At 44.3% G+C, this 20,217-nt stretch overlaps 1 protein-coding gene across 1 annotated transcript in view; it reads right to left on the bottom strand.

Moving 5' to 3' along the window:
- ANKFN1 (ankyrin repeat and fibronectin type III domain containing 1) overlaps nucleotides 1-20,217 on the bottom strand; it is a 475,518-nt gene that overhangs the window by 138,201 nt on the left and 317,100 nt on the right. Inside the window, exons 12-13 of the mRNA XM_044299903.1 lie at nucleotides 10,382-10,548; nucleotides 5,886-6,036 (exon numbers count right to left, since the gene is read on the bottom strand). Coding sequence (XP_044155838.1) covers nucleotides 5,886-6,036; nucleotides 10,382-10,548 — 318 coding nt within the window. The remainder of the gene's footprint in view (nucleotides 1-5,885; nucleotides 6,037-10,381; nucleotides 10,549-20,217) is intronic.

Below are 20,217 nucleotides of genomic sequence, written 5' to 3'. Positions count from 1 at the left end.
CCAGTAGCCCCCTATCAAGTGCCAGTAGCCCCCCTTATGTGCCAGTAGCCTCCTATCAAGTGCCAGTAGCCCCCCTTATGTGCCAGTAGCCCCCCTTATGTGCCAGTAGCCCCCCTCATGTGCCAGTAGCCCCCCTCATGTGCCAGTAGCCCCCCTCATGTGCCAGTAGCCCCCCTTATGTGCCAGTAGCTCCCCTTATGTGCCAGCAGCTCCCCTTATGTGCCAGCAGCTCCCCTTATGTGTCAGTAGTCTCTGTTATGTGCCAGCAGCCTCCTATAATGTGCCAGTAGCCCCCTTTATGTGCCAGTAGCTCCCCTTATGTGCCAGTAGCCCCCTTATGTGCCAGTAGTCCCCCTTATGTGCCAGTAGCCTCCTATCATGTGCCAGTAGCCCCCCGAATGTGCCAGTATCAAGTGCCTCTCTCCTTCCCACTCCCCCATGTGCCAGTATCATAGTGCCATCGCCCCCCCCAATGTGCCAGTATCAAGTGCCTCTCTCCTTCCCACCCACCCACCCCTCCATGTGCCAGTATCATAGTGCCATAACCCCCCCTATGTGCCAGTATTAAGTGCCTCTCTCCTTCCTCCCATATGTTCCAGTATCATAGTGCCATCCCCCCTCCCAATGTGCCAGTATTAAGTGCCTCTCCCCCCATGTGCCAGTATCAAGTGCCTCTCCCCTTCCCCCCATGTGCCAGTATCATAGTGACAACCCCCCCATGTGCCAACCTCCCTCTCCCCATGTGCCAGTATCAAGTGCCTCCCTTCTACTTACCTCCATGTCAGCGATGCGATGCAGCCTCTTCCGGCCTGTGTCCCGCGCTGTATAGCCATATATAGAGTCAGTGCTTGTATTTCAGAAAAGTTTCTGCTGGGACTCAAACCCACGACGTTCTCTATCAGAGGCAAGGCACTTACCCACACAGCTATAAGAGCTACATAGCCACTGCCTGAAAAAATATGAGACTTCTACTGTAGACTCGTTTATAGCTTTGATAGTGTACATCCATACACATGACAGCTGCCCCAGCGCACTCAGTCTGGAAGTGGCAGCAGCATGAGTAGGCCACAGAGTGGCACAACGACAGAGAGTCTGGAGGTGGCAGCAGCAGCATCAGGAGGAGACCACAGAGTGGCACAATGACAGAGTCTGGAGGTGGCAGCAGCATGAGGAAGCCACAGAATAGCACAATGACAGAGTATCGATCAACCAAGATACTTCTGAGGGAACCTGCCTGACATGAACAAGGCTCTAGTAGCTACAGACAATGACAAGCCAAAGCTTTAAGATAGCTTTGAGCATGGAAGAGTCGCAAAGTTCATCAAGATACGTCACTAAAGATTTTACTGCATATAACTGCAGCGCTGAACGCTGAATGCAATTCGTTTTTCCACCGAAATACGTCACAAAATATTTTACCGCATAGAACTGCACTGCTGAATGCTGAATAAAATTTGTTTTTACACTGAAATAAGTCACAAAAGATTTCATTGCATATAACGGAGCACTGAGATGGAGAGGGTGTTCGGATTCCCCTCCCACTATATAGACGTCTCAGAAATGAACAGCTGCTCCAGACAGCAGCTCCTGGGAAGGTCAAGGAGTGTCCTGGTCATCCGGCATCTATTCGCTCCGCTGAAGGATGATTTTGAAAGTGTGTAGAGACCACACGGGGCCCCCATGCTGCAGATTTATCATTGAGACATCACAGAGATTTTTCCGCATATAACCGCAGCTGACCGCTGAACAAATTTAGTTTTTCGACCGAAATACTTCAATAAAGATTTTACCACATTTAACCGCTGCACTGACTGACTGCTACTGCCGCTACTTCCATGAACCCCTGCACCACTACTTCGCGGGTAGGTAGGCTGCTGCGAAGCAGGTGCTCTACCCCAGGCACGTTTGGCTCCCGACCTCCCACTGCTGTCACCCTGCTGACTCCCAGCCATGCTTTCAACACATATAACCGCTGCCGACGTGAACTGAGAATGTATTTTTCTGTTTGTACTGAAATAGGCCATTATACGCTTTCACCAGAATTAACTGCAGAAATGCATTGAGAATATATTTTTCTTGTTGTACTGGAATACGACCCAATACACTTTCACCAGAAATAACTGCAACAGTGCAGTGCGTATATATTTTTCTTTTTATAATGTAATACGCCCCTATACGCTTTCACCAGAAATAACTGCTGAAGTGACCTGAGAATATATATATTTTTTGGACTGAAATAGGCCACTATACACTTTGACCAGAAAACAATTAAAGAGTTAAGTGCGTATATATTTTTCTTGTAGTACTGAACTACGCCCCTATACGCTTTCACCAGAAATAACTGCAACAGTACAGTGCGTATATTTTTTATTTTATTTATTGAAATAAGCCCCTATATACATTTTCACCAGAAGTAACTGCAACAGTGCAGTGTGTATATATTTTTCTTTTTTTTTATGATATATGTCCCTATACGCTTTCAACAGAAATAACTGCAGAAGTGAACTGCAAATATATTTTTCTTGTACTGAAATACGCCCGTATAAGCTTTTAACAGAAATAACTGCAGAAGTGAAATGCGTATATATTTTACTTGTCGTACTGATGAAACTAGGTAAGATACTAAGATATAAGCCACTAAAGGCTTTTCAACATAACACTTGCAGCCCAATAGCAAAAAGTTGGAATGACAGAGCTGTTTAATGACTATTTGGAGTCCCAAATAATCGTTCCCTGCACTTGTAAATCACTTTCCTATCAATGTCCCTAGCACCTTCTGACGTCTCTCCCTGCACTAAGATCCTGTGAAATCTTTCCTATCCTTTCCCTGCAATTATAAATATTTTTTTCTGTTTTTTTTTCCCACAATCCTTTTTCCACTTGCTGTCCCTAGCACCTTCACACGTCTGTCCCTGCACTCTGAATGCTGTAAAATGGCAGAATCTAAAATGGGTTCCGTATTTATAGGGCTGTGACATCGCAGGGCTGGCTGGCTGCTGATTGGCTGCATGCAGACATGTCAATCTGGGTGATCCCACCTTCCCAGAGTTCCTTGCCCCATGTCCTCAGTCCTCACACGTGTAGCCGCCATTTTAGGAAAATTGCGATTCGTTACCACGAAGTGCGAGGAAATTTGCATTTGTTGCGAATCAAATTTTTCCTGAAATTCTGATCGAATTCCACTTCGTCAGCTTCGATTCGCTCATCTCTAGTCATAGTACAATGGTCTATATTGCATCCTGTCTGTCCTTTCAAAGTTGGCATTTTTTATGTATTTTAATAATTAACAAGTAAAGGTGTATTTATATTGGTATCATTTATGGTAAAGTGTGGTCCTTTTTTTTTTTATTTTGGCGTTTATAAAAGTCATACCACACATCAAAGTGTTTGTAATAAGCTCATTGACAGAAACAAGAAAAACAGCAGCAGTAGCAGGCAGTTCAGTCTAATGAATATAATGGGGCAGTATTTTCTTTTTCATGTTGTTTCAGGCACCACCTGATGTACCACCTGAACAACCAGGTTCAATTCTACCTGGACTGTGGCCTTTCTCCGGCACATTCTATATTCACTGACCCCATGGACTGGCAGATTGAAAAAGTGACCACAACTGCCCCAGTTTTCTCTAACAGTACTGTTTTGTTCAGCGTCATCTCAGGGAAGGTTTTCAGTGCGGCAGGTGGAGTTGTCTCACCCAAACGGTCAAGGTTATCCTCCAGAAGTGTACAAAACATTACTTTGCCAAAATTAGGCATGGGTCCGTGAGGATTTTCCCACACATCTGACTGAAGTTAATGAATAGATCTGCCATTGCTGACAGTGGCTATTTATCGCCAGCCACTGCCACTGCCACTGCCACTGTCTACCTGCCTATGATCATGTTCCCTACTATATTGCTGCATCTGCTGCCACCACCTCGGCTGCTACTTGCACTACTGCAATTACCATTACTCCTGTACAGCTATCACTACTTCTACCCCTACACAGCTGCACACACAACTCTACTGACTTTTTTGTTTCATGCTGTACTGAAACTGATGTTAATTTTGCTGCCACTATTACCCATACAAACCTTTCCCTTTCCACATGCACACTGTACTGCTGCTGCTCCCAATTAAACTGAAGAATTTTTCCAGGCTTGTTCAACTTCAGAACAAGCCACTGTTTCTTCTGACATTTACACTTGTGTGTATAAACAGGGGCAGGTATCTGCCCCCATTAAAACATCATTTTTAGAGGCTTGTTAAGAACAAGACCCTGTTGTTTTCTGATAACATGTGTGTTTAAACACCATTTTTCCCCAATAAGGGACAATTTCTTGACATTTTTTCATTTTAAAAAGCATAACATGATGGCGCAGAGTGTTTTTAAATAGGCTGTTTGTTTACACCATCAACCATGTGTTTACCCATAGCTACATATATCAGTGTCACTCTGACATTATTTGCTATTGCTGTCATTGCGTTAGAGAACTTAAAAGGGGGAGTTGGGTAGAAAGAGAGAGCAAGCAAACAATTGAAAAAATTTAAATAGTTTTATATACCAATTTTCAGGCCAATTGGAGCAATTTTGATTTAGAATAGATTTGGAAGCAAATCATTTTTTTTACTAATCTGGCGAATCGAACACAAAACAAATTTCAAGACGTTTGTTTATCTATATAACAAATTATATAAATTAATGTCAGTAGCTATATTTAAAAATTCTAAAAAAATTTTTTTTTACACTGACTACAATGTCACTCATTTTTGTCCCTCATATATATAACACAGGATCCACTGTTCACAATAGGAGATGTGACTGTTGTAAAGCATTTTTGTTAACTGTTAACAGCACTTCAGGCAAGATGGTCGCCCTCATAAAAAAAAAAAAAAAATCTACACTGGAAATAGCCGAGCTTTTTTCGGCAGCCCCATAGAAATTAATGGAGGGTGGCTGCGCATGCACAGTGTGCCCTCCACCACTTTGTGGCTCCACTGGGACCTGCACCTATCAGACAATGGGGGCATATCCTAGCGATGAGACAACCCCTTTAAGGTATGGATTACTCTATCAAAAAAGTCTTATGACAAAAAGTCTGATTGTAGTCCTAGTCATAGTTGTTACCTGTTGTAGGTTAGCCATAAACATCAGATTTATGTCATATTTTGTTAGCTGCTAAAAATATATTCATGTCTATGGTGCTTGTCCCATGTCCTCATCTATTGTCAAAGGAAACCTGATTTTACAGGATGGATTGGCAATCACAAATTGCATGGGGGGGGGGGGGGGGGCAACCATACAAGGAGTCTTTGGCCCAATTACAGCTTGCTTTCATGGGTGTCTATGAGTGAAGTCTTAACTCATAGGACAGTATAGTCCTTTGAACTGAAACAAGAAAGTCTCATAACTGTATATAAAATTATTATATCAGGCATATATATTGCAACATGAGTGTTAAAGAGGATCTGTCACCTCTCCCGACATGACTGTTTTAGTGACTACTTGCATTCCTCATGTAATAACAATTCTGGAGCATTGGGTCTTATGACTCTGATTTGCTTTTCCTTTAGTATTCATTCTAGAAGTTGTGGATGAATCAATAGCAGTTTGCAATTAAGGTCCAGATGGATGTTACCAGTTGGGGGTTGTTCCTGCACATTCTGACATTATCCAATTGGTAACATCCATCTGGACCTTCATTGGAGACTACTGCCAATTCATTCATAAACTTCTAGCAGGGAAAACAGAGGAATGGCAAAAGATAAAGTCATAAGACCAGACGGTACAGGATTGTTATTACATGAGGAATAGAAGTAGTTACTAAAGCAGACATGTCAGGAGAGGTAACAGCTCCTCTTTAAGTAATAATTTCCATGAAGGACTTCGGGTAGAGGTTTCTTTACCTGGTGAAGAGGTAGATTGATTTGTTTAAGTAGGGCCTTCACTGCCACCTGGAGATCGCACAGAAACTGATGGGTGTGTGCATCCAGAGAGAGCTCGAGATTTTCCAAAGACTCTGAAATGGACAGATTTTGAATCCATTCCCATTCATCTCTAAGGACAGAAATTAAAACAGTTTAAGAGACATTTTTTTAAAAATAAGGTCTTCATTTTAGACAGCTTAGAACTAGACAAGGTGTACCAAGTTTATCACAGTAATCCATGCTGAATGATAATTTTGACACATCTTGAGACACTGTTGTCCAACTTTTTGGTTGGTTTACATTAAACCATAGTTTTGTGCCAAAATGTTGGTGTAATGTGGCTCATTTTAAACCCTAACATCCTTCCCATAAATCCTTTTCCTCTTATCAATGACCCCTTGCTAGGGTTGGATTAAAGGGAGGACACCAGGGGCTCACGCCCCGGGGCCTCTATCACTACAGAGAACGTAGGGGTCTCCACCAGATAAGCAGGTTCAGACTGATGCTCCTGCCCAACAAGCAGATGGAGGCTGAACTAGTACTGAAAGAGAAGTGTGCAGCTACTGTTCCTGCAGTCCTCTCACCCCTAGCACCGTATGAGGCTGAACAGCGAGGGATCTGAAAACTGTACTATCCTCTCCTGTGTAGAGGAAAGATAATCAAGGTTGCCAGTAGGTATCAGCACTGGAGTGACACAGGAGTTGAGCCCCATAGTATATCCTGTGTTGCTGGCAAGTATAAAGAAATCGAAGGAGGAGGGAAGTATGAAGCAGTCAATCCCTGCGTCATGAGAGCCTTCTATGAACTTCTGAATGAAGTGACTATGGAGAGGAGGTCAGGGCTCCTCTGAAGCTGCTGTCTGTCTGTCTGAGTTATGTACAGGCAGCAGATTCAGTGGAATTATGATTCTCTCCATGCCCCTATACTCCCCTCAAGAGTCCCTGACTCCTACTGACAACCCCTTCAGCCCCAAGTGGTATATTTTCTTAGCCCCAACGGAACCCTTGGAAGACTTTGCTTTGTGATGTTCTTTTCTGTTCCTTCTTTTTCCTTTCACCATAGTCAGGACCCTCTGTGTCCTCCCAGCACCTTTCACACAGCATGGCTACTTCATGTCTACCCTTTTCCTACGGAGATGCCGACAAATGATGTGAGCCCTTATGACCTGTGCCACTTTCAAATCCCCTGCTTCTTAATCCACCACAGAGCCCTGGTACATAGTGCCCTCCTACCCACACAAAATCCTGAATGACCATAACATTTACACCAGACTATCCAGTGACTGGCTGCAGGGTTTACATTAGACTATGCAATGTCTGACTGCAGCGTTTACACTAGAATATGGACTGACTGACCGCAGCATTTACACTGGACTATGCAATGACTGACTGCAGCATATGTACTAACTGACCGCAGCATACATATTAGGACTATGCACTGACTGACCTCAGCATTTACACTAGACTATGGACTGACCTCAGCATTTACACTAGACTATGGACTGACCTCAGCATTTACACTAGACTATGGACTGACCTCAGCATTTACACTAGACTATGGACTGACTGACCTTAGCATTTATACTAGACTTTGGACTGACTGACCGCAGGATTTCTACTAGACTATGGACTGACAACAGTGATTACACAAGACTATGTACTGACTGACCTCAGAATTTATACTAGACTGTGGACTGAGCGTAGTGTCTACACTAGACTATGTACTGATGGACTGCAGCATTTACACTAGACTACGTACTGACTGACCGCAGCATTTACACTAGACTACGTACTGACTGACCGCAGCATTTACAATAGACTACGTACTGACTGACCTCAGCATTTATACTAGACTATGGACTGACCTCAGTGTTTACACTAGACTACGTACTGACTGACCGCAGCATTTATACTAGACTATGGACTGACCTCAGTGTTTACACTAGACTACGTACTGACTGACCGCAGCATTTACACTAGACTACGTACTGACTGACCGCAGCATTTACAATAGACTACGTACTGACTGACCTCAGCATTTATACTAGACTATGGACTGACCTCAGTGTTTACACTAGACTACGTACTGACTGACCTCAGCAATTACACTAGACTACGTACTGACTGACCTCAGCATTTACACTAGACTACGTACTGACTGACCGCAGCATTTACACTAGACTACGTACTGACTGACCGCAGCATTTACAATAGACTACGTACTGACTGACCTCAGCATTTATACTAGACTATGGACTGACCTCAGTGTTTACACTAGACTACGTACTGACTGACCTCAGCAATTACACTAGACTACGTACTGACTGACCTCAGCATTTACACTAGACTACGTACTGACTGACCGCAGCATTTATACTAGACTATGGACTGACCTCAGCATTTACACTAGACTACGTACTGACTGACCTCAGCATTTACACTAGACTACGTACTGACTGACCTCAGTGTTTACACTAGACTATGTACTGACTGACCGCAGCATTTACACTAGACTACGTACTGACTGACCGCAGCATTTACACTAGACTACGTACTGACTGACCGCAGCATTTATACTAGATTATGGACTGACTGACCTCAGCATTTACACTAGACTACGTACTGACTGACCTCAGCATTTACACTAGACTATGTACTGACTGACCGCAGCATTTACACTAGACTACGTATTGACTGACCGCAGCATTTATACTAGACTATGGACTGACCGCAGTGTTTACACTAGACTATGCATGCAGACAGGCATGCAGCTTAGAGATAACCTCATTTACCCCAGCTCTGTTAAAATTTTTATTTGTAGGTGTCCTCCACCAGGCTTAATCTGGCTCTGCCCTTGTCTACTGAAGTGCAAAAAGTGTCTAAAACAATAAATGAGGCGCAGAGCATGTGAGCCAGAACTCTAGCTCAATTTAATTAGAAAATCTACTTATGTGAGCTACTTCACATATTTATTTTATATGAAGCACTGCATGCAAGGCTCCATATACCATCTGGATCTCTTTAATGAGAACCCATACACCCCCCCCCCCCCCACACACACACACACATATATTTATTCAGATCCACCAGAAAAGTTAATTTAGAGCACCAGAAAATGTTCAAGATAGTGAAAAAGACCATAATAAGAATATGCTTATTATTTCCTTCTTTATAGTGTGCATATGAAGGGCCACCAGGGAACTTGACACCTTTGGAAGCAATATGGCACAGTCTGCCAATCATGAGGTGTAAGTCTACTGCGTTTCAAGATCCTCACAGTACCTAAGATCAGACATTCAACTAATATGGGCTTTTGACTTTAAAGGTTGTACAGAATTTTTATACTGATGGGCTATCTTTAGCACAGGCCATCAATATCAGATCGGTGGGGTTCATACACCTTGCACCCCTGTAAATCAGCTTTTACTTTGTAGATTGGGCACTGGAGCTATGCAGTTCAATCCATTGTGCAGTGCAGCTTCCGTTCACTTCAATAGGAGCATCTCTGCAGGGGTGCACCTAGCCTTTCTGCTGCCTGAGGCAAAAAAAAATAAAAAAATGGACCCCAAACCCCCAATGCCAATTTCTTAACCTAACCCCTTCCCTCCAGTCCTACTCTTAAAGACATACTTGGAAAACATTACATACAGAGTGTGACACAGTGAGGGGTTGTGTCTGGAAAGGCAGGTATTTTTCTCCCAGCCATGTGCGGCTGGGCTGGTTTCCAGCCAGGTGAGGTCAAATGCCGGTCCGGGTTTTGGCAGCACCTGGCTGTCCTTAAATAGGCAGCTGAGCTCAGCAGAGATGTCTCTGTTTTGGGGATCTGAGGCTTTGTGCCTTGTTGGAGGGCTGAGAGCAGCATGCTGGGATAACAGGCCCCCTAAAGCCTGCTGTGGACTACTGGAGGCAGAAATGCCAGCAAGGTGACTTGTGTTATATGAACTTTCCATTGTGTGTGAATTAACACCAAGACTGCAAAGTTACGTGCTGTTTTGTGCAATTGCCTTAGGTGTGAATAAACACTGACGTTTTGAGTTAAGAACTTGTATTTGGCCTCTGTACTGCTCTCGCTTACCCTATCTACCAGAGCGAAACCCCACAAGAGCTAAAACATATCGGGTAATACAGCGCCACATACTGGGCCCACTGTGCTCCCCAATACTATACTGCAGAAACAGAAAATCCCCCTTCTGCTGCCCCCCTCTTGCCCCTACCTGGTGCTGCCTGAGGCAATCGCCTCACCTCGCCTCATTGGTGGTGCAACTCTGCACTTCTGCGGTTACTAGATCTATACTCTACTCAGAGCTGTGTAGTACCAGACCTAGAAGATAACAGCCGATCGCTCGGTAGTGGTGGATTTGCCATCCTCCTGTGGAACCTTGGAAATCTTATTATCGTGGAAGTTTATTTTGAAACCAACGAAACATATCTTTTTCTCACAATCATGAAGACAAAAAAGTTAGGAGTAAGACTTACTTGGAAATATTTCTGTTGTCCCTTATCTTCACGTGGCATAACATATTGGGAGGTTTCTGAGAAACAAGAACCTTGATTTGATCTACGGAGCTGCAGAGTTTCAGGTAGCCGAGGTATAGCCCAGGGGAAAGGCGCTGTTGGCTCTGCTTCTGATAGTTCAATATTTCCTAAGGACGAAACAATGCATCTGGTGTCCTGTACAAGACCAGTGTTTCTCAACTACAGTCCAGACTTGCTAGGGGCATTCGAGGATTGCAGTTGAAAATCACTGTGCTAGACTAAATTATAAATGTGATACTCATGAAGTATAGATTACCGACTCTCCATTAGACAGATGTAGACTATTCTATCTAGATCTTCATGACATTAAATTGATAATTGTTTGTGATAACAATATGGTAATATTATGTATAAGCTGAATATATAATTTGTACAGAATTCTACTGACCCGCCCTCGACAAAAGGCATTGAGGAAAAGCAGGATTCGACATGTCGGATTACAACATGTTTGATTATGTTTCCCATGTGATATACCCACCACAGCTGCATGGCAGTAACGTGGCCCCTCTCTCTTGCACACTTGAGTCAAGCATGAATTTTTATGATTGAGTTGGAAGGACGAGTTGACAGCTTTCTTTTGGGTATGCTCACCTTAAACTCCAATTTAGAGACTAACTCCTAATCTTAACGGGATTGGCCCATCTGGAACATTGATGGCATATTGCTAGGACATGACCAGGGGCAGATTGGCCATAGACCCTACAGGGAAATTTACCTGTGGGCCGATGCCCCACCCAAGTCCTCTTCTCTGCCACTGACCGGGTACATAATGAGCTCTCAACAATAATTAATTCTGTGGGAATCATGCATTCATGTACCCAGCCAGCGGCTGCACATGTCCTCCTGAATTCAACTGCTGTGGCCCACTTCTCACATCCTAAACTCCCTGCTCCACAGACAACTGGAGAAGGAGGACAGAAGATAGTAGCTATTGATGGCCACCACAGAAGGCCAGTTTTTGGGGCAGTATATTGTGCTACACTGTGTTATTTGGTTATTCTGAGATAATATTTTGCACCATGGTATTGATGACCCCACCTACTTGTGTTGCCCCACCTTTGGACCTGCCTACAAAATGGGGCCACTTTTAGTTTTCTTTTCCAGAGTCACTTTAAGTTCCCAGTCTTTCCCTGGACATGACATTAATGTCAGATAGGTGCAGGTTCTACCTCAAAGATCCACTACTATCTCTAGAACCTGGTCCGCTTAGTGAAGGAGAGCAGATTGCATATGTACAAATGCTCTCAATTCATCGCTATTAAAATTCTGAAAATAACCAAGCGAGCACATTTGGCTGTTTTCGGAAGTCTCATAGAGGTGAATAGAGAGTCCACCATGCAAGTGTTGCCATTCACCGCTATGGTATTACCAGAAGTAACCGAGTCGATGCTCGGCTTTTTTCCTAAGTCCTATAGCTGCGAACGGAGGGTGGCCATATATGTGCTGCTGCTTTCTGTTGACTTTGGGGGCTCTGTCTGGAGATGGGAATGTAGAAATTAATATATCTTAGTAGCTATTAACCCTATAGAGAAAATAAATATATTGTTTTATTCAGCATGATCAACACAACCCTACCAGACAACATGACTGGTTAAATGGTGTAGATCATGCTTTAAGAGCTAATGAAAATACCTATTATGAACATAACCAACAGAATACATCTTTATAGAAAAGACTATGCACAAATAAGTCTCGGTTGATGAGTTTTTTTTGTTGTTGAAGGTTTTCCCATTTTCCTGTATGATATAAATCACAACTTGGTTCATTCTCTGTGATTGATAATTTAGATCTACTCATGTGTAAAGGGAAAGTGCTAATACTCTGTACTGAGTACATAGAACACGGCGTCTGAGATTCCTCCATCATCGATATCTGCAGACTGCAATGCTCACACATTACAGCTCGTAATTATAGAAGTCATCAGCATTACATCAGCTTGAAAGACGACCAAAGAAAAGATGTCAGAGTTTTTTGTGTGGGTTTCGTTGAAAACAGAAATGACAGGCATTTGTTTAATGTAAGCGGACGTCATGTCTACAATTCATTTTTTGAGGATTGCTGAAAAAAATCTATGTCTTTTGGTACCGGTATAGTCTATGAACCTAGAACCTCATTGTCTAAAAATCTCACTGGGATGGAATTGCTCAAAAAGCTTCTAAAAACTTTTATTTTAACTTCTAATTACCAAACCTTCTGTGCCCCAATGGGGTAAGTTTAGAATTCAAAATCTTGGATATGGTAAGAGCAGGCTAAAGAATAGTGTTGAGCAAGAATATTCTAATCACAAATTTTTATCGCGAATATCAGCACTTCGAGAATTCATGAAATTCTAGAATATAGTGCTATATCTTTGTAATCGCAAATATTCTAGATTTTTTTTATCACTGGATAAAGCTATAATATTTTTTCACTTATTATATATAGCTTCTCTTTATCCCCATTATGCTATCTATTATCCATACCTTTTTTTTATAGTTATTATTTAACCTATCATTAATTAACTTTTATTATAAATATTTTTCTACCTATCATTAATAATTTATTTTTACAGATGCTATATTATTTTATTTTTTAAAATAAATCATTACCTATAACACACAATAGACAACATGTAAAAGACAATCACACAAAGGCTGTATGCCAAAAGCCAAGTATGTACAAGCCAACAATTTATCCATGAGACAGGGAGTCAACATACCTTACAATGGCAGCCTTGTGTACAATGAGACATTCAAGACCAGCTCTCAACTGACTGAGAGCCAGTAAGCCTCAAATTTGCTTGATTTGAGTTGGATGGCTTGGGGGACCTGCGCATCTACATCATTATCATTAGAGTGACAAAAAATGTTTTGGGGGATGTCAGCTAACTCTTCTCTCATTGCTTAGGAGGACTGCATAAAAAAAATTCAGTTTTCTAATTGTCCTAACGTTAATATTCAATAACCTTTCCATACTTTGTCATGTAAACTCATTTGCATAAACATGGGCATATGGGAAAGACATGCTGTGGCAAATCTAATCTAGTCACTTCAGTATATTAAAGACTGGGTTCATGTGTCAATTTTTCACCGTACAAGACTGAGGGCATTCCTATGCTAGTTTCAGGAACAGATGTGTATGCCACCCCCCCCCCCTCCCCTTGCATGTGGAAACTCCTTGAATGCCATTATGGAAACTCCGTGCATGGGGACTTGTATATAAACGTTTACATTTTAATAAAAGGGTTGTTGACTCCCAGACTGTGTGTCGGCCAGTTCTTGGGACAAAGGGATTATACTTATGGTACTCATATCTTGTATGCTGGATAGGACTAACAGCGGAGGCACTGTGGATTATACTATTACTCCGCTACAATTGGTGGCAAGCAACAGGATTCAAACCTCACAGCAAAACAGCGGTTCGTTGAAACAGCCATTCGTATATAAACCGGAGTTCAGGAATATGTTCGGATATACGAACAGACAGTGAATGGAGACGAACTATGCTACACTGAAATGAGCTACACTAAAAGAACTGTTGGAAGCAAGGGGAAAAATAGTCAGCAAAAAGACAAAAGCTACCCTTATTGCCGAACTCATGGAGGGAGACTGAGAAAATAATATAGCACCTCCACCACAGAGGGAAGAAACAGATTTCCAAAAAGAACTCAGATCCAGATTAGAGTTTTACCCAGAAACACCACCCACAAAGACATTGGAAAGATTAATGGCAGATGTACAGGAGTATATCATGGCCAGGCAGCTACAAACAGGCCGGCGATCCAGAAAGGGGTCACCAGCACCATCCAGCATCACCCAGGGAAAAATTAAGATTCCTTATCAAGCATTTAAAAATTATGCTGATACAGAGGACGACATTGATGGATATTTACAGGACTTTTAAAGATTGTGCCAGCTGCATGATATCAGCCCCACAGACCAGGTACCCCTGCTTGCCAGTAAATTATCTGGTCACGCAGCAGAGGCGTACCGAGCAGTTCCAGATGAGAACAGCAGAGACTACCAGAAGGTGAAACAGGCCAGTATAGCACGTTATGCCATTACCCCCCGAGACATGGAGACGTAAATTCCGGGAACTTAAAAAGCAGGAAAAGGATTCTCATGCAGAATGGGCTCATCGCTTACACCGAGCTGCCATGGGCTGGGTACGAGCGACCCAAGCCACTAGCCTGGAGTACCTACTACAACTGGTCCTCCTAGAACAATTCTTGAAGGGGCTAGCACCAGAGGTACAAGACTGGGTAAGAGATCGAAAGCCTCGTACCCTACACGAGGCAGCCAAGCTAGCGGACGAGAACCAAGATGCCAGGCGATACCAACGTCCACCCCCCCCCCCCCACTTATTCTCCAGACCTGCAACCCCTCTTTCAGCTCCTGTGACTTTGACTCTGTCAGGACCAGGGGGAGCCCCTAACCGATACCCACCCCGGCCTTGTATACGATTCCACACCTGCAACCAGTTGGGCCATGTGCAATGGGAATGCTCATGAAACTGAAACCGCCAAACCTTGTCAAATCAGGGCCAACCTCCAGGGGCTCGAGCGATGATATATTGCTACCAGGGTGAAGCTAACGCCTGACACACTTCAGCCACCTCTGTAGAAGAACAACTGGGGGTACTACATGAGGCCAACCCTATACAAGCAGCTTCCAACCAATGACAAGGTCATCCCCAGGGTCTATACCTAGCGGGGAAACATGTGCAATGACTACGAACTCTGGGGCTACTTTGACCTTGGTCCGGAACCACCTCATCCCCAAGGAGGACCGCACCGGAGAGTGTGTAGCCATGTGAGTGGCAGGGGGAGCCATCTACAAAGTATCTACTGCCAAGGTGCATTTGAATTGGAGAGTAGGATCAGGGGATGTGGAAGTGGGGCTCATGCAAGACTTGCCGGCAGATGTTATTTTGGACAACGACTTGGGGGAGCTCATGTCAGCTTTTGTTCCCCAACCCACGGTACAAGAGGCCTACCCAGTCGTCACCAGACAGCAGGCCCGCACCATGGCACCATCCACACACTCTGAGCCTCAGGTAAGCGAACCACCCCCTTCTCCCGACACCCTCCCCTGAGATGCCCAGTTAGCATTTGGAAGTGAGGTAGCCCTAGATCTCTCCTTACAGGTGTATAAAGACAGGATAGCCAACAGCCAGGCCAGGTTAGACGGAGAGAGATATGCCTGGGAAAAGGGCCTGGTATATCGCTACACTGAAAAAATGGTAGCTGGGTCTATTCCGATGCACACGAAACAGCTGATAGTCCCCCAAAAATATAGGCAGTATTTACTGCGCATTGCCCATGACATACCCCTGTCAGGACATCTAGGGGAAAGCCGAATTAAACATGGGCTGACCCAGAACTTTTTCTGGCCAGGTATCTCAAAGGATATCAGGCAATTTTGCCAATCCTGCGATACCTGCCAGAGAGTAGGGAAGCGAGGATATCGCTATAAAGCAAAGCTCCAACCCCTTCCAATCATTGTGGAAGCATTTAGTTGAGTGGCCGTAGACCTCGTAGGCCCCCTAGCTAAACCCAGTCCCTCCAGCAAGAAGTACATATTGACCATAGTGGACTATGCCACCAGGTATCCAGAGGCGGTGGCGCTGATTAATGTTCATGCAGAGACCATAGCGGATGCCCTGATGCAAATCTTCTCCCACATGGGATTTCCCCGGGAGATTATTTCAAATAGAGGCACCCAATTCACTGCAGAGGTTACCCACCAACTCTGGAAGGTATGCAGTATTAAACCAATCTTAACTTCGGCTTATCACCCCCTGTCCAACGATCTCTGCAAACGTTTCAACGGAACTTTGAAGCAGATGATCTGTACGTTTGTAGACAACAGAAAGGACTGGGAAAGGTTCTTACCTCATTTGCTCTTTGCATATTGGGAGGTTCCCAAAGAGTCCACCGGGTTCTCCCGCTTTGAACTCCTGTTCGGGAGAAGGGTGAGGGGTCCCCTAGATCTCATCCGAGAACATTGGCAAGGGGAGGTGAACACTAGAGGTACCCCTATCATCCCATACGTGTTAGAGTTTCGTGAGCGCCTGGAGGAATTGACTCAGACAGTGCGTACCAACCTCCAGGCAGACCAACGATAGCACAGATGGTATGACAAGGGGGCCAGAGACTGCAGCTTTCAGATAGGGCAGAATGTGCTAATCTTGAGGCCAGTCCACAATGACAAGCTGCAGGCCTCCTGGCAGGGCCCATACAAGGTGGTAGAACAGATCTGTGATACCACCTATGTGATCGGCCCCTGCGCTGGGGCGGGTGGCAGACGTATGCGCTACGTAACTATGCTGAAGACTTACTACGAGCGCGTGGAAAATGTAGCCGCCATCTGTGCCTCTGCCGCAGAGGACTTTGATAACTTACCCCTCCCAGACCTCCTAGAGAGAGGAGACTAGAAAGAGGGCCTGGGAGAAGTACAGTTCGGGAGTGCCTGAGCCCCCTGGAATGAGCACAAGCACAAAGGTTAATTCAGGATAAAGGGGCGACGTTCTCTGATCGCCCCAGGTACACACCCCTAGCTACTCATAGGGTAGAGACCCCCGGACAAACCCCGCTACGACAACCCCCGTACCACATACCGAGTCCGTAAAGGAGAACATGCGCAAGGAGATTGAGGAAATGTTACAGTTAGGTGTTATAGAACACTCAGACAGCCCCTGGGCCTCCCCGGTAGTGCTAGTGCCGAAGCGGAATGGGACAACCCGCTTCTGCGTAGACTACAGGAGGCTCAATTACAAAACCATATCTGACGCCTACCCTATGCCCCGAATAGAAGAGCTCCTGGATACCATGGCAAGAGGCCAGTACCTCACTACAATAGATCTTTGTAAGGGGTAATGGCAGATTCCCTTAGCCGAGGAAGCCATTCCCAAGTCGGTGTTTGTCACCCCGTTTGGCCTGTACCAGTTTAAGGTCATGCCATTCGGGATGAAAAACGCCCTGGCTACTTTTCAGAGGATGGTGGATCGGTTATTGGACGGGTGCCAGGAGTACGCTTGTGCCTATTTAGATGACATAGCCATTTTTAGTCACTCCTGGGCCGTACACCTGAGCAACATAGGAGCCATACTAGACCGGATCAGGGAGGCAGGGTTAACCCTTAAACCCAGTAAATGCCATATAGGGATGGCTGAAGTCCAATATCTAGGCCACCGAGTAGGGAGCGGCCAACAGAAACCTGATAGAAACCGTAGCCAAGTGGCCAACCCCCTGTACTAAGACCCAAGTCCTAGCCTTCTTGGGTACCACCGGTTACTACTGGAAATTTGTGCCCAATTACAGCACCCTAGCTAAGACCCTCACGGATTTGACCAGTAAAAACCTCCCTAAGCTAGTAGTCTGGACCCCAGAGTGTGAACAGGCATTCCAGCAACTGAAAACTGCCCTGATCAATGCACCTGTACTCACCGCTCCTGATCTCACTAAACGATTCCTTGTCCATACAGACGCTTCTATGTTTGGATTGGGAGCAGTGCTGAGCCAAGTCGGAGTAGATGGCGGAGAGCACCCAGTAGCTTACCTAAAAAGAAAACTCCTACCCAGAGAAGTAAGCTACGCCGCCATCGAAAAAGAATGTCTGCCTGTGGTGTGGGCCCTTAAAAAGCTGCAGCCCTACTTGTACGGGCAACTCTTTTCCTTACTCACAGATCACAACCTGTTGGTGTGGCTAAACAGGGTATCAGGAGACAATGCCAGGCTGCTGAGCTGGAGCTTGGCGCTGCAGCCTTTTGACTTTTCTATCCACTACCGCCCTGGAAAACAAAATGGCAATGCCAACGGGCTAACCAGACAAACTTAACGTGAAAAGTGATCTGTGGGAACTCCTCCGGACATCCCCAAGCCGATCCGTTGGGATCAGACTGTGTATGCCGGCTTGTGGTTCTGGGGGAGCATTGTGGCAAATCTAGCCACTTCAGTATATCAAAGACTGGGTTCATGTGTCAATTTTACACTGTACAAGACTGAGGGCATTCCTATGCTAGTTTCAGGAACAGATGTGTATGCCACCCCCCCTCCCCCCTTGCATGTGGAAACTCCTAGAATGCCATTATGGCAACCCTGTACATGGAGACTTGTATATAAACGTTTACATTTCAATAAAAGGGTTGTTGACTCCCAGACTGTGTGTCGGCCAGTTCTTGGGACAAAGGGATTATACTTCTGCTACCCATATCTTGTATGCTGGATGGGACTACCATCGGAGGCACTGTGGATTATACTATTACTCTGCTACACATGCAAATAGTGTTTCAGCTGAAAAACAAGGCAGATTCTGCTAATTTGCATGTCTTTTCGATATGCCCATGTTTATGTAAATGAGTTTACATGACAAAACAGTATAGAAAGGTTATTAAAAATAAATGTTAGGGCAATTAGAAAACAGAACATTTTTATGCAGCCCTCCTAAGCAGTGAGAGAAGAGGTAGCTGGCATCCAATTTTTTTTTTTTTACAATTTTTGTCACCCTAATGATAATGATGTAAGTGCACAGGTCCCCCAAGCCATCCAACTCATATCAAGCAACCTTGAGGTTTCCTGGCTCTCAGTCAGATGAGTCTCGGGTTCCTCCATCTCGATCTTCTGATTATATTCAAGGCATGTCTGTAAGTGGTTGGAGGGTGCGAGGTTTGAGCAGATTTGGATTTCTTTCTTAAAGGAGAGGTTTTTTCTCTGTGGCTTTGGCTGACATTTCCTAAAGATGGCTGGAATCCCGCACACCATTTGTTTGGAAGTGGACCGGAAGGATACAAGAAAGAACACTTTGGGATTTATTGTGATCGAGCTTGTGGAAAATAAGGCTGGAACTGGGAGACATCTAATTTATAGTGTCCAAAACTTCCCTAAAACAGGTGTGTACGATGTAGCTTTTCTTAATAAGAACCTTTGTTTGGAGGTATATGAATGGTTCAGAAACAATTCAGAAGATCCTGAATTAATGAGAGTGAAGATAACGCTGTTTGGTCTTCATGAAATTTCAGTTGTAGTACATGTTTATAATTCTTTTACTGAAGTTAATTTGATTATGGACTTTTTTCTGAAATATTGTGAATATGTGGGGAAACCTGTGCCTCAGAAGAATCATCTTGGTATCTTTAATTGTAAATACCGTTTAAAAGCTAAATTGAAAAAGGACCCACAGCATGTGGGAGGTTTTAGTCACCCGCCGGCAAATTTTTCGGTGGCGAGAGGTATGCTGGGCAGCCGTCATATTGTAGAAAATGCAATTTTTTGGGGCACACTTAGGAGAGTTGTCAGAAAGGTGTATGTTGTAGGAACTGCAAGCAGGAGAGACATACTGCTGGGGAGTGCCTAACTCCTAAAGCATGTGATATATGTGGGAAAACAGATCACATGTATAGGAATTGTCCAAGTGCTGTAGCCCAAAGACAAAACAACATGAGGCAGCAGCAGATAGTTCAAGAGGAGCTGGAAAAGAGAAGGCTAACCTATGCTGCTGTGACGAGTGAGGGTGTGAGGAGGGAAAGAAGACAAGGAACTGTGTTGCCCCTTGCTACAAGACTTGATTGTTCAACCCTCCCTAAAGCACTTCCTGTAAGAAGCTTGGAGGAAGTTATAGATGATCTTCCAAGTGTGTCTGACCCAATAAATATTGAAGAATTTATGTCTGGAGAGGCGTCTGGAGGAGGGCAGTCTGGAAAGAGTCAAAGGGAGGATGGTGTGGAGTCCAACACAGAAGAAGACGAAGAAGAGAGCTCTTCAGTCGTACGGAAGAGTAAGAGTGTAAAAAAAAAAAGGG

This window comes from Bufo gargarizans, chromosome 6 (genome assembly GCF_014858855.1).
Source record: "Bufo gargarizans isolate SCDJY-AF-19 chromosome 6, ASM1485885v1, whole genome shotgun sequence".
NCBI classification, from domain to species: Eukaryota; Metazoa; Chordata; class Amphibia; order Anura; family Bufonidae; genus Bufo; species Bufo gargarizans.
Note: the sequence above shows the minus strand (reverse complement) of the source record. Positions and strands in the feature narration are given on the sequence as shown.